We start from the raw sequence: 14521 nt of genomic DNA, 5'->3' as shown, positions 1-14521 counted from the left end.
CTAGGGTGACGTTGTCGGAAGTTCTGGTACCGGATTGTGACACATGATAAGGGTGATGAGAAAGCAGTGGCCTCCTTAAGTGTGATGATCCCAATCCAAACACGAAAATGGGAGCAGAAAAAGTTCATATGGGTCAAGAAAGCTGAAGACACCATCCCATGCTCAGCTTATGTCAAATGAATTACCCAACACAGCATTACTTGTGGAAGTTCTATTTCCACAATTGGTTTTAAGCCTACAAGTTCTGCACAGTGATATAGACAATTTTTTTATTTTTATATAAAGCTCTATCCCTATTTGTCTTCAAAATGTGCCTAGAAATAAAAAGACATTCTTTTCCTGAAACAAAAGGCAACGTTACCCAGGTGTGAAACTCACATACATCACCTGCAAACAGCAAGATTTAGGAAAATTAAATAAATGTAGTTAGTGAAAATTGGGAAGTCAAAATTTGCAGGGCATCTGCATCTTCAAAGCTATGTGACCAATGCAGAGGGACACAGAGCAAATGAATCTCCACTGCAATTTGCACCTAGCAAGTACCAAAGTGAAGCTAGACTACAACAATTAGCACCTAGCATAATTTCAAAAGACAAGAGCAGATCTTCAAAATTCATCCAGAACCCAGCTAGCTGCTCATCCCAACATACCCTCTCCCAGTCTTAAAATTGTTCTCTCTTCCTTTAAAGGAAACCAGGAAACCTCTGAGTTCCCAGATGCATGAGGGGACCACTCCATTTCCACTAACATCGTGTCATCTTGGTTAGATACGGCTGCCCAAGAACTAAGAAAATATAACTTACCCATTCTCCATTTTGTTTTATGTTCCTATTCAACCACAGTTTTTAAAGACTCTGTTATCTTGACCTGGGAATTAAGCTATGTTAACACACAACACTGCCTGGAAGGACAGTACACTTCTTTCCACTGTTGTGTGAATAACTAGCACAAAAGAATAATGTCCTCAACTCAGTAAAACGATTAAACATGTGGGCAAGCCTGTCCCTATCTGGCACAGCCATCGGCTCTAAATTCACTCAGGGTTTAACCACAGCTTAGATAGCTGAGAGTTTTCATTTTGAGAGAGCTTTACAATGATGACAATATTATCACACAATTGGCATGCACAACATTGATTTTAGAATACCATTTATCTGTCCTCAGTATAAATAGTGAGTCTGCCTTACTTCGGTGCCCAGTCTCAACCAAAGATTGCAATTCAGGGCTCCCAGTTCCAGACACCATATTCTATTATACTTCTTTGTGTATAAATTAAAATCACAATCCTACAAGCCTTCAGTAATTTTCACATAAAAATTGAATATACATGAAAAGTGCTGGTAAGAGTAAAGTTTAAATCTATGATCCCTTGGTGCAGGTGACAGAGGGCAAAGTCAAGCATAAGGCACAACACACAAAAAGACCAGCACAAAACGATATACACCAGGTAAACTTACCTGAGTGCCATCATCTTTGGCTCTTTTTATAATGTTCTGACGTCCATCCACCCAGTAGATCAATCTATCTAAGGGATCATAATCAATAGCCTTGACATTCCTCAGCCCGTGCACAGGCAGGATGATATCTGGGCTCTGCTGATCATCTGGGATCATCCGGCTGATGGCAGATTTCTGGCTGAACAGCAGGAAGCTGGTGGGGGCTGAAACAAGCCACAACAGAATCTGTAAGAAAATGTAACTCACCAAATCAAAAATACACCTACACAGAAGACAGAGAATATTTAGGACAAAAGCCCAGAGAGACAATTATATTCACAGTGAAAACTAAGGTAATTCAGAATGGGAGATTCTTGCTGTTGAGTTGAAAATGCTTCTTTGGGTACTTCTGGAGGGCAAATGTGCACACCCTCCCCAAAGAGGCCTCCTTCTGACACTGAAAAATAACTGTGCTCCCCGTGTGGAGTTCAAGCAGCACCAGTGACAATGGGTAATACAGGTATAGGTCTCCCTGTATTATCACCCCTCCAGGGGTGGGGACTCCACCCCTGCCCTGGGCAGCCTGGGCCAGGACTTGACAGTCCTTCCAGGGAAGTCATTTTTCTTAATGTTCAAACTACTCTCCCCTGGCAAAATTTGAGGCTGTTTCCTTTTGTTCTATTACTTGTTCCATGGGAGCAGAGCCCGACCCCCACCTGGCTCCAGGCTCCTGTCAGGAGCTGTGCAGAGCCAGAAGGTCTCCCCTGAGCCTCCTTTGCTCCAGGCTCAGCACCCCCAGCTCCCTCAGCTGCTCCTCACCACACTTGGGCTCTAGACCCTTCCCCAGCAGCTTTGTTGCCCTTCTCTGGCCACGCTCCAGCTCCTGAAGGTCCTTCTTGGAGTGAGGGGCCCAAAACTGAACACAGTACTTGAGGTGCAGCCTCCCCAGTTCCCACTGCAAAGGGACCATAGGCCACCACTTCCCTTCTCTTGTTAGCCACACTAGTGCTATCTAATCCAGGATGCTGGTGGCCTTTTTGGCCACTTGGGCACATGCTGGCTCATCTCCAGCCAGCTGTTAACCAACACCCTGAGGTCCTTCTTTTGCCGGGCAGTTTCCAGCCACTTTTCTGCAAGCCTGGCGCACTGCAGGGGATAGCTGTGGCCCAAGTGCAGGACCTGGCACTTGCCCTTGTTGAGTCTCATACAACTGGCCTCAGTCCATGGATCTAGCCTGTCCAAGATCTCTCTGAGGAGCCTTTCTACCCTCAAGCAGATCAACACTCCTGCCCAACTCGGGGTTGTCTGCAAACTTAATGAGGGTGCACTCGAACCCTTCATCCAGAGCAATCCAGATCTAATCTAGGAAAATGCTGAGGGAGATGAGTGTCAAAAGCTTTACTGAAGTTCACATAAACAACATCCACAGCATCTCCCTTGTCCACTAAGCAGGTCATCTTGTCATAGAAGGAGATCACATTAGTCAGGGAGGACCTGCCTTTCATAAACCCACGCCTTCAGCTAAAATCTCCTTATATGCTACCGTGCCAGCATGCCTGAAGCCTTGTTGGTTCCTTTCTTTTTAAGTCAACAGTTCATTTTCTATTCATCTCCTGTTTCTACTAGAAATTTAAATTCTTATTGGACAACCACTGAACTGTCATTATAGCACATGCAGGCGGAAAACAAACAGATGAATTTCAAGTGTCTGTGCACGCTGTGCAGACTCTGGAGGCTGTTTTATTGGATGTTATTTTTGCTGACTTTGTTAAACAATTAATTTTTTGTTTAGAATTTCTCTTCCACCCACCCACACATTTTGGTAAGGACTGGGAAAGCTTCAGTCACACAGCTGAAACACCCAGAAAGCGATTTGAGCAAAAGAAGAACGACCCAACCTGACAGCACTGTGATTCCTAAGATTTGAAATATCAATCTCCAGCCCTAATTCATGTCACAAAAATGGATATAAAACTCCATATTCCATCCTCATATTCAAAAGCCAAAACCTCTGAAATGGACTTTCTGTACTGAAAGGAAACACAAGCACCTGGGAGCCACAACCAGTGAAGAATACAGTAGTAAACAAACAGGCTTACAACTGCAGTTCCTGCTGTTTGGATCCAAGGTATAATGAGCAGCACAGCCACACCTAAATCCATTTGGTATGGCAAGGCACAAGTGACCGCAATGGCCGTTATTCTGCACGCAGTCATTAAAGCCATCCTGACGTGAAGAATGGAAGACCAATATATCCATCACAAAATCCAGGTGGCCCTGAATAAGTGTCCTGTTCTTCCCACTGGTCTTGTCTGCTCTTTCTATGCTGTGAAGATTCCAATCTGTCCAGTAGATGTAGTCACTGTATTGAGTTAATCCAAATGGATGGGGTAGATCATCTGCTATGATTTCTCGTTCTTGTCCTGCAAAAATAAGGATAAGCAACTAGAGGGCAATTCCCAAGTAAGGAAATGAAGAGTGGGACTGGTATCATGAAAAAGTTTTTTCTTCTCTTTTTAAAATAAAACTTCATTTACCAAGTCAGCATCATGGGATTCATTACTAAGCAGTATCTGCTCCAAGACGTAACCTAAACACTTGCATTCAAAAATCTTCATATCCTCTTGCCCGTAGTGCAATTTGAAACCGTACCAGTGTATTGTCATTTAAATAGACACTACTCTATTGTGTCTCATGCTTGTCATCCCTAATAGATACTGGAAAACACGTTCAAGGAACATTATCAGCTCCAGGAATCACCTAGGCCAATAAAAACCTCAACTAAAATGCACAAAAGCAACAACATACAATGAACTTGAGCTTCACAAAGGAACAACTATAAGAAATCACAGTGTTTCACCCAAGAAACACAAATCTTTTGCAGTGCAATTTAATATACAGCTACCCCAAGAGATAAGGAAACCATTTATTTGGCAGATATCACAATACTCCCACACTCAGTGGCTCAGTTAGCAAGATTCACAACAGATTTCTAGACCATCAGGTGGCCTCTGCCAGACGTGCACTACTAAAGTAGATAAAAAACTTCCTGTAAACCCCTTTTCTAAACATTTTCAAGCATAACCCACCATGAATCTCTGCCACTTTACATCAAATGATGATGTAGTCTTCACCAGCATCATCTCTTCCTCCTCAAACAAATGTCCAGAGCTAGATTCTACAGGCCACGTAATTTTTCTTTCCCTGCCCTACTTTCTGTCATGCTTTCTCCCATTTGGCCAAGATCAGAGAAGGAATGAAAACCCCAAAAACTAGAACATGAAACTGTTTCCCATTAAACCACCAGAAATAAATACAGAGGCAACCTTCCCAACTCCTTATATGCATCTAAACTGAAGTGTCCAGGTTAGGGGCATAAATATCCTGCACATTGTCAGGAATGGACAATTCTGGTCCACAGTGATGAATTCAGGGGAAGGCTCTTTTGAAGGAAGCCGTTAAGCTGTCTCATTGAGTTTTGATAGTTGGTAGATGGAGCAAAATCCTCCAAAAAAGTTATTTTCTCCTGATGGGTAATATTTATAATGCCTAAGATTAAGCTGGGACAGCATTTATTCATCCACTTAAAAGTGCTTGATTCATTGCTGGTGGGGTAGAAGTTTCTATCAGCAACATGTATTCAGATCTCTCCTGGCAAGGAGATGGACACAGCTTAACAGAGGCCAAGTCTAATAATATTTCTTTAACCCACTTGCTAGAAGTCTGCCTGAATCTTTACAATCTGCTAACTATAAAGACATCACAGAATATCGCTAGCTTCAGTGCTCATCCTCCTGCTTTCTCACTACAAATAAATGTTAACACTAGGTTCAGCTTTAGAATCAGTTTAATTTACCACAGATTATTTCAATATTGTGTTTCTTCTCAATGCCAGAGTTTCTAGTCCAAGCTTGCCTCTGTCCATTTTGTTTCTCTAAGTAAAATGGAGAAGCATAGCAAGAGCTTTGATGATCATTCACTCTGGATGGACAAAAACAACTCTAGAATCTTACTGCAATTTCTAAACAGTAATGTCCCTTCAGTACTTGTCATCCCAAAGCAACAAACACAAGAAAGGCAAAATCAGTGAAAGCCTCGGAATCCAAAACTGCATTGCTCTCTTTCCTGAGCTCAGTAGATTCTATACATTCTCTGAAAATATGCACACAAAATAACACCTTAAAAAAAAAAACCAAACTCACTCTAATAGTAGCTTCTTCCAGATTAAAAAAAAAAGTCAGCAATCAGAGAATTGCTGTAACAACCCAGGAGTTTGCTTAAATACTGTATGTTCTGCCACATAAACTTTGATTTTTACATTAGAATCCCAGAGGCACTAATTCCCATCTCATAAAGGCCTTTCCTTGGAAATGGATCAGGGACCAGGATGTCAGGTCAGGAACTGCTGGATTCCATTTCTGATCCTATCACTGATTCACTGCCTGGCAGTTGGAAACCTATCTAAACTCCTGTTTTCTCAAAAAGGAATTAATATCTGCCGCAGCTAAACCCTTGAAGACTATTTAATATTTACAAAATATCTGGACCATAAAAAAGCTCTCTATGAGCTGCAGAAAACTCCCTTCTCTTATCCAGTTAGTTATCCTATCAATATCAGTGGGAAAGCTTTTAGTAAATTTTAGCACACCTTGTATGTACAAATGAAACTCCAGTGGAGGACGTGACAACGTGCAAAGCTGTGCACAACCCACGCTGGGCTGGCTGCAGGAGTCTCCACACCACCTGTCAGACTATGAGAAATTCAAGCAGTCGTTTTGTTCTGAGCTTATCAAACTAGTCTGAAGGTGGAAACAGAGTAAATACTTCAAAAGAAAATTAGTTTCCAGACTGAAAAGTCAGGGGTGGTTTATGGTGAGCCTACACGTGGTCCCCACTTTGAAGAACTCAGAGGTCACCTCTGCTTCAGTAAAACACAAGCAGCTTCGTATCAGTACAGAGAAATGCCATCATATCTCACCATCATTGTAAATCACCATGTAGTTATTAATATAAGAAGCTTTTTTCCAAATCTCCTTAAATATTTAACTCCCCATTTCCTCTTGTAAGAACTATATACACACAGATTTAACATCAGTTCTATTATTCCAGCTCCATGTCATACAAGTGCTTTACTGTGGTCGGTGCATTTTTCTGTACTGGCTGGTGTAAAACAACACTAGATTACCCAGCATATTTGATGACTCAATCATGCTTGTGTCCAAGTCAGTCCAATACAGCCTTTGGTCTGCATAATCAATAGTGAGGTCATTGGCACGACCCACTTTGTCCACCAAAGTGATGCTGTTTGTTCCGTCCATGTACGCTCGAACAATCCTGGGTTTACCTCCCCACTCAGTCCAGTACATGTAGCTGCAACGAGAACAAAGAGACTACATCAGGTAGGTGAGATTGTGTTCAGCTGCACAAGTTGATTCTTCTCAAGTTATTTTCAGTCCTTTAAAAAACCAACCAAACAAAAAACCCCAAAAAAACAAACCCATGCGGTTATGTGCAGTTATTACAGTACCCATTTTGTAGATAAAGGCAGAAAACCACAACGGACAATTGTTCATTTTCCATTCTAACCCGTAGGGTTGTGGGACGTTTATCACCTTCTCAAATATCCTTAAGACATGGAGCTGTATGAACTGCCAACTAACTTGTCACATACACGAATACACACACACAGCTTTGGGAAATAACACTGCCCCTTACCCTTTGGTAGGATCAAGTGCCAGAGACCTTGGATTGTCCAAGTCCTTCCACACAAGGACCTGCCTATACTGTCCATCCAGGCGAGCTACTTCGATGCGATTGGTTCCAGTATCTGCCCAGTAGAGGTTCTTTCCCATCCAGTCTACGGCCATTCCCTCAGGATAATCCAGCCCAAACTCAATCACATGTTCGACAGAGCTCCCGTTCATGAAAGCTCGGCTTATGGTCTGGAAAACAGTCGTGTGAAAGCATTGCAGCATTTATTACGCAGTTTAGTGTACAAAAAGAAATCAGTAAAAAATAGTAGGCAGTATTACGTTTTTTAAAAATAAGTTTCTGTTGTCAAAAGAGATATAGCAATTCTCAGGACAAAAAGACCTGAATTTTCAGAAATCAGTGGTTTCTGACGACCAGTCCAAGAGATCTCAAAAGGAGACCTTTTTCAGAAAGCACTATGTATCTGCAGATTCCTCCTTGCCCCTTCTCCCTACCTTCTATCTGCACACAAAAAGGGGTTTATTTTTTAATTACTTAATTCGCTGTAATGTTCTAAGTTTCAGAAATGGACTTCAATTAAATGGTTTTTCATGACCAGTCACCTGGAGAAAGTTTGCTGATCCCCTCTACATTTTAGTCACACGTACTCAACAGACCAAGTCCCGGGGCAAGGACTGTGTAGATATAAATAAGCCACTCCCAACAAGGAGCACTGAAACAACTCACTCGTAATCCCACGAACAATGCACAGTTACCCACCCTTGGTATCAAGGTGAAGCAATCATTCTACATGCCTGCTAATATTTCAGCTAGTAATTTCTTAATAATTTGATAAATGAATGTATCAGGGTAAGAGACATTTTATACTTTTAACGATAAACATCAAAACCAGGAATCACGCAGTGTACTTTTGCAGGTATAACCCACATCTCAAAAAAAAAATACAATCCCTTTTGAAAACAAGTCCTCGTATAACTAGAAGCAGTAGGAGGTCAGGGAAGTGGTGGTGACCAGAGGAAGGGGAGCTGGTCTCTGAAGTTACACTGCCTGCTGCTAAGCTGGAGGAGGTGGGGAGACGGGAGGAATGAAAACCCCAACGTGCTGAAACATTTGCTGACACTTATGTGAAAATACAGCATCCTAGGTAATTCAGGAGGCCATAAAAATGAAAATGTTTTCCAATTCTGCACAGAGCGAGGCTGGGCTCTAGCACTGATGTAGCTGAAGTAATGTATTTTCCACTGTGAATGGTTCAGATGACCACAGCTCCAACTCTCTGCTCACAAGATTTATTTAATGACTGTGTCTGCAGCACGCTGATTTATGACATTGGCACTGTTCCTGAAGGAAAGGTATCCACACCACAAGCAGCACTGTTAATACTGAAGCACAGCCCTCATTAGTCCTCACTGAGAGGCCAGGGCAGCTGCATGTGCCCTGCAGTCACTAGAAGTGGGGTTTTCTCTACCATGGTTTAGGCACATTGGCAAGGAAATGTTGATTGCTCCTGGAAAACTTATTAAGAGGCTAAACAGAGGAATTCAGTTCCAGTGAAGTGAATCTGTCATTTTCTAGCACTACTTAATTCACTTCAAAAAGCAAAGTAACGCTGATGACCAGCACGACCCTCACTTTAGCAGACACCTGGATGAGAACCAGCCACGTCAAACCCCTGGGGAACACACTGAGATAGAACTTGGGGCAGGTGGGGGCTTAACACAGTGTGGAGGGGACTGGACAAATTCCCTGGCATCTTCTGTGCCAAGCTGGAGCCACAGGCTAACAAGCAACCAAGCCAAAGTTCACTTGCCAAATGCTAATATTGAACAAGATTTCCTTCCAAGTCAAAACTGGAAGAAGATAGAAAGTTTGGGGGGTTGCCAAGCTTGACGTTTAAATTACCCTGCCACGTGACATGAAAGCAGCTTTTCTACAATGGATACACGTATGGAAGCAGCACATGGAGCATCCAAGGCACAGGCATTCGGTATGAGCAGACACCACTCTGGATTTTTATTTGAAGCAGGAAGATGCCTGTCACCCAACTGTGCATTCAACACTGCAACTGTCTTCATCTCCAAGAGTCTCCTTGGATGCAATTCAGTGACAACATTAGCAACTGCAGGACAGATCATGTAACAGAGACCTTTGTTAGATCAAAGTAACTGCTCAGTGGCTTTATATTTAGGGAATTCACACATCAGTAATACCTTCAAACTAACATCAGTCCAATAGATTCTGTTATCAGAGACATCAAAATCCAGAGCAGATGCTTCCTTGACTCCAGTGAGAGGAATAGCAACATCATTATTATTGGTTTCAAGGGAAATCCTATGAATTGCTGCTCTGCTTGTGAAAACTAAGAAGGCTTCAGGAATGATGCAAGTCTTCATGTCACTCAGTAGCTCCAGGCCAATGGGACAGGCACACCTGGTCTCCTGAGGTGTAAAGAAGCACAGATGGCTGCAGCCTCCATTGTTCTCTGCACACGGATTAGTTCCTTAAAAAGAAATCAAACCAAAACATATTGGTGCACTGTGGGCATAGGTGGAAAGGGGAGAAGAGGCTGAGCAGACATGCAATGTACTTACAATTTTTCAAAATAATTTCACACTATGGGTTTTCAACAGGGGATTCTGAACAAACCATTCAAAACTTGCCTTTCATTCTGCCCAAGGATTAGGAAGCTGGTCCCATCCCCCTGTACTACACATAACAGCTACACAGATATTGCTCTCCTTTCCCTCACTGAAGGCGGGGAACTACAACGTGTCCGGATTGGTTATTTTTGGCCAAGCACCCCATCCTTGTATCTCCTTGAAACCACCAGTTTTACAAATGTTCCATGACACAAAATGGTGAGAAAAGAGCTGTATAGCTGCAGTTCTTCCTCAGCTGCTTAGTGTAAAGCTGAGAAGATTCATTATCAGAAGCAGTTCCAACAAGATCACCACAATCTCACACTTCTGTTCTCACATGAACAACCATGACCAGATGGGGAAGGAATGTGGAGGGGGAAGTAAGGACCAAAAGGTAAATGAGTGCATTTCTTCACCTGCTGGAACCAAGGATTTAGGTATTTAAAGACTTATCACACACACACAAAAAACCTCCACGATAAGTCTCAACCAGTTTTGGTTTAATTTTCCCTTTTTAGGGCATACATATTTCAGACTGATGCCACAACCTGCAACCTGAGGACTTGATTATCCTCCAAGCAAAGCTTCCCAAAAGGCTGGAAATCCACATACTGGTAGGGTGTAATTTGACAGCCTACTCAATGTGATTCTGTTGCAAGTATTCTCAGTGATGTTAATAGCTAACCAGTGAATCCACTCACTGCTCAGACTCTGGTGTCCCAGGCAGTAGGCAGATCCGTGGTGAATGTGCCTCTCATGAGTGACTACTGCAGCCAGGAGGTCCTGTGACCTGCTCCTCTGCACAATGCCAGCAGAGGACTTAGAACACTGCCCTGCAGCTTCAGCAGGTGTGGAAGAACATGGAGCCCTAGCTGCCGATCCCATGCTAAGGACAAGATTTAGTTGTTTGGATTTAAGTACAATTTAGGTGTTAAAGTTAACATTTAAGAATCATGTGCTTTGAGGAAACGTCATAATGGCCATTAACTCTGCTAACGTTAATTCTGCTAACATCAACAGGACTTTGTACTTGAAGAAAAGGGCAGATAAAAATGGAGCACCAGAAGTAATGATTCCTATAGACTGGAGGCAGGAATAAAATTCTCCCAAAAATTCAGAGTGTAGTGGAAGCTGTGGGAGACTTATGTCAAACATCACTAAAACTGGAAGCCTACAATTCTCTGGCAACACTGTATTTTCCCAAATTTACAAACTCTAGGTGCAGTTTTCCTTTAAAATGATTCCAACATGGGAGACCACAGATTCTCATTACAAGCAAACAGCAGTTGCTTAATGCAAGCAAGCTCATCTAGAAACCTCTATAGGTCTGTCCTATGAGCGCTTGTGCTTACCTAAAGCTTTGGTGACACTTGTAGCTTTAAGGCCCATTAAATCTGGCAGCTGATCGATAATGATGTCTCTGCTAGCCTTTATCTTGTGAACTCTTTCAATGCTTCGTCTCTGCCAGTCAGTCCAGTAGATGTAATCCCCCAGCAGTGTGAACCCAAATATATGTGGAAGTTTATCTTCCAGGAGGGTTTTCCTCATTGTTCCATCAACATTTATGACCTGTGGGATGTATGAGAAAAAAGGAAAAAATAACCTTTAACGTGGGTACAATTAAAATGGCAATATCAGTCATATTTCGACAACCCTTATTTTTATACAAGAGGCTCCTGAACTTGACAGCCTGGTTCCTTCAAAAGAATGTACCTCTGGGTTTGTTGAAAGAGGAATACACTGGAAGGACGGGACTGAAAGTGGCTTATCTCACCCCTTCTCCACTGCACACTTGAGTTTAACCTGCGTCAGTTCAAACCTGCAAAGACCACTGCAAAGGGAGCACTGCTTGGCATGGGAGTGAGCTTCCAGAGATTATTAACCCCCATTCATGCCTTGGTCTCACTCCTAGACTCTCTTCCCTAGCAACAAGCGGCCTCTGGAGCAGCCTCTGGCACACAGCGATGGGGAACAGCGGCCACTGGAATTCCTTCAGGGCACAACAAGGCCATGGACAACTCTGCACTTTCTCAAGCTTTGGGTTTCTACCAAAAAAACCCAAGCTTTTCTCACTCTTAAAGATCTTGCTTATCATAAGATGTGAAATAAGTATTCACTTCTACAAATCTGTATTCCTAAAACTGCAGAGGAAGCAAAGCAGGATTGGTGATAAGCCCCACAGACGTACGTATATGTGCCATTGGTTAATTACTTCAGAATCACCTCCCACAACGATTCTGTGCTTCCCCACCTTGCTCTGCATAATCTACCCTGATCAATAATCATGGGTCAAGATGGGAAATTAAAATATCCATACACAACTGCCCATGCCACACACCTGAAGATACCTCCATCAACTATACAAACGGCAATAAACTTCCCAGGCATCCAGAGATCTCTTACCCCGGGCAAAGAGTGCATATTTTTAAGTCCCAGGCAAAATATTTATCTGACAAATCCCCACATTTCTGGGGATATCTATTTCTTATTTAAAAATGTCTATGACTTAAATGCTATGTAGTATGAAACCAAGAAATGCATAACAGTATTGTGGGCAGTCAAATCAACCATCAGTTTTATCAGAATTTAATACAGATATTAAAAACCAGTAAGTTTTAAGGCTTTGTCCATACATGATAAGCAGCAGAAGCACCTACAATTTATTTTTTTAACATGACCAATAACAATTACCACATTAATAAACACATAAATCAGCATGCCTATTTCCATATGTTCCTGAACACCCATGGTAGATACCAAAATAAATTAGAAAATTAAATCTCCAATTTGAAACCTTGTAATACTTTACAAATTTGCAAAACCAACACGCATTTCTTCCCTGACACAGTTAATTTGGGCACATTTCCCCTTTAGAGAAACACAAATGTGATGTACTCACCCATTTTACTATACGAAATTATCGGAAAAAAAACAAGTGAGAGGAGTGAGAATATGTGAGAGAAACAACTCTGCAGACACCAAGGTCAGTGAAGAGGAAGGGGGAGGAGGTGACCCAGGCAGTGGAGCAGGGACTCGCCTGCAGCCCCCAGTGAGATCATGGCAAGAGGCTGCCCCCCTGCAGCTTGTGGAGGACCCTAGGCCGGAGCAGGTGGTGTCTGAGGGGGGCTGCGGCCTCACGGAGTGGCCGTGCTGGTGCAGGCTCCTGGCCAGGCCCGTGACCCCATGAAGAGAGCAGCCCACGCTGGAGCAGGCTGGCTGGCAGGACCTGTGACCCTCTGGGGACCCAGGAGGGAGCAGTCTGTTCCTGAAGGGCTGAATCCCACGGGAGGACCCTGCTGCTGCAGCTCAGGAGGAACTGCAGCCCCTGGGGACAACTCCTGCTGGAGAAACTAACTAACCCTTTTTCATCCAGCCGAGGAGGGAAGTCACAGAGCAGCTCTGGGGGGCACCTGGCCCCCAGCCATGGTTAACTAACCCCACCACATGGGATCTGCCAGTCACCACCAGCCCACCAGCCATGACAGCAGTCAGCTACTGCACCCCACATTCACCCCTGCTGAGCACAAACCCCACCCGGGCACAGGCAGGCTGGCAATGCCACATCACACACCCATTTACCTGCACCAGAAAACAACTTCACGAGAATTTTAAGGCTACAGAGCAACTTATGTGAATCTGAACACACGTAATGATGTTAACCTCTGGGTTCTCCCCAGGCAGAAAGCCTCCTGCTGGAGACAGCTGAAAACAACGCCCGAATTCCTCAAAACTAAGTTTCAGGGGAGTTTTGTGTCAGCCCATCAACCTACGATTCTTCTACTACACGATGAAGTAGCAGACTGAAAATTAATGTCTTTTTATTTTGTTGAGCTAAATACAATACGTTAAAAAAAAAAGAAGCTACAGCTGCAGTTAAAAGCCAAATGGTTTTGCAATTATCTCATGACATCATGTTGACAACCCCCAAATGCTCACTCATTTAAAACAGTATCAATCCAAATGCAATACTGCAGGTCCAAAAATTCATCATGCATACTGAGGTGGTGGAGCCAAACTGGTGCCACACCAAGTAAACAAGACACCATTTCCTTTACACCACGCATCAGCAGGATGATGATCCAACTACCAGATCTCCAACTACTTTTACAGATATGGACAATTAAAGTACAATTGAAAAACTAGAGCTGCTGACTAAAATACATCAGAGGAAGACTGAATCCAAGGATGCAGAAACACACGTTATTTAATTCCCTGTGCATCTGAATGTTGCAGATGATACCAAGCTGTTGAACTTCACAAATGTCATGAAATCCAACTTGCCAAGTGCGAGGTCCTGCACCTGGGTCAGGGCAATCCCCAGTACCCACACAGGCTGGGACAGGAATGGATTGAGTACAGCCTAGCAGAGAGGCACCTGGGGATACTGGCAGACAAAACAATAGGGCGTGAGCTGGCAACGCGTTCCTGCAGCCCAGAAAGTCAATCATGTCTTGGGCTGCTGCTTCAGAAACAGTGTGGCCAGCAGTGAAGGGAATCCCTTCTCCCCCTCTGTGCCGCTCTCGTGAGACATCACATTGGGCACTGCATCCAGCTCTGGAGTCCCCAGTTCAAGACAGACACGGATCTGTTAAAGCAGGTCCAGAGGAGGGCCACAAAACCAACCAGATGGCTGGAAGACTGCTGCTACAAAGAAAGGCTGAGAGCTGGAGTCGTGCAGGCTGGAGAAGAGAAGGCTCCAGGGAGACTCTACTGTGGCATTCCTCCGTAGCATCA

At 43.4% G+C, this 14521-nt stretch overlaps 1 protein-coding gene across 1 annotated transcript in view; it reads right to left on the bottom strand.

Moving 5' to 3' along the window:
* Nucleotides 1-1457: 1457 nt before the first annotated feature.
* LOC103778772 (low-density lipoprotein receptor-related protein 5) overlaps nt 1458-14521 on the bottom strand; it is a gene marked incomplete at its 3' end in the record, with an annotated part of 77426 nt that continues 64362 nt past the window's right edge. The window contains exons 8-13 of the mRNA XM_008946384.1: nt 11140-11356; nt 9359-9648; nt 7152-7378; nt 6622-6806; nt 3536-3859; nt 1458-1660 (exon numbers count right to left, since the gene is read on the bottom strand). Of these exons, the coding sequence (XP_008944632.1) occupies nt 1458-1660; nt 3536-3859; nt 6622-6806; nt 7152-7378; nt 9359-9648; nt 11140-11356 (1446 nt within the window). The remainder of the gene's footprint in view (nt 1661-3535; nt 3860-6621; nt 6807-7151; nt 7379-9358; nt 9649-11139; nt 11357-14521) is intronic.

This window comes from Merops nubicus, unplaced genomic scaffold (assembly GCF_000691845.1).
Source record: "Merops nubicus isolate BGI_N331 unplaced genomic scaffold, ASM69184v1 scaffold5038, whole genome shotgun sequence".
In the NCBI taxonomy this organism is placed as follows: domain Eukaryota; kingdom Metazoa; phylum Chordata; class Aves; order Coraciiformes; family Meropidae; genus Merops; species Merops nubicus.
Note: the sequence above shows the minus strand (reverse complement) of the source record. Positions and strands in the feature narration are given on the sequence as shown.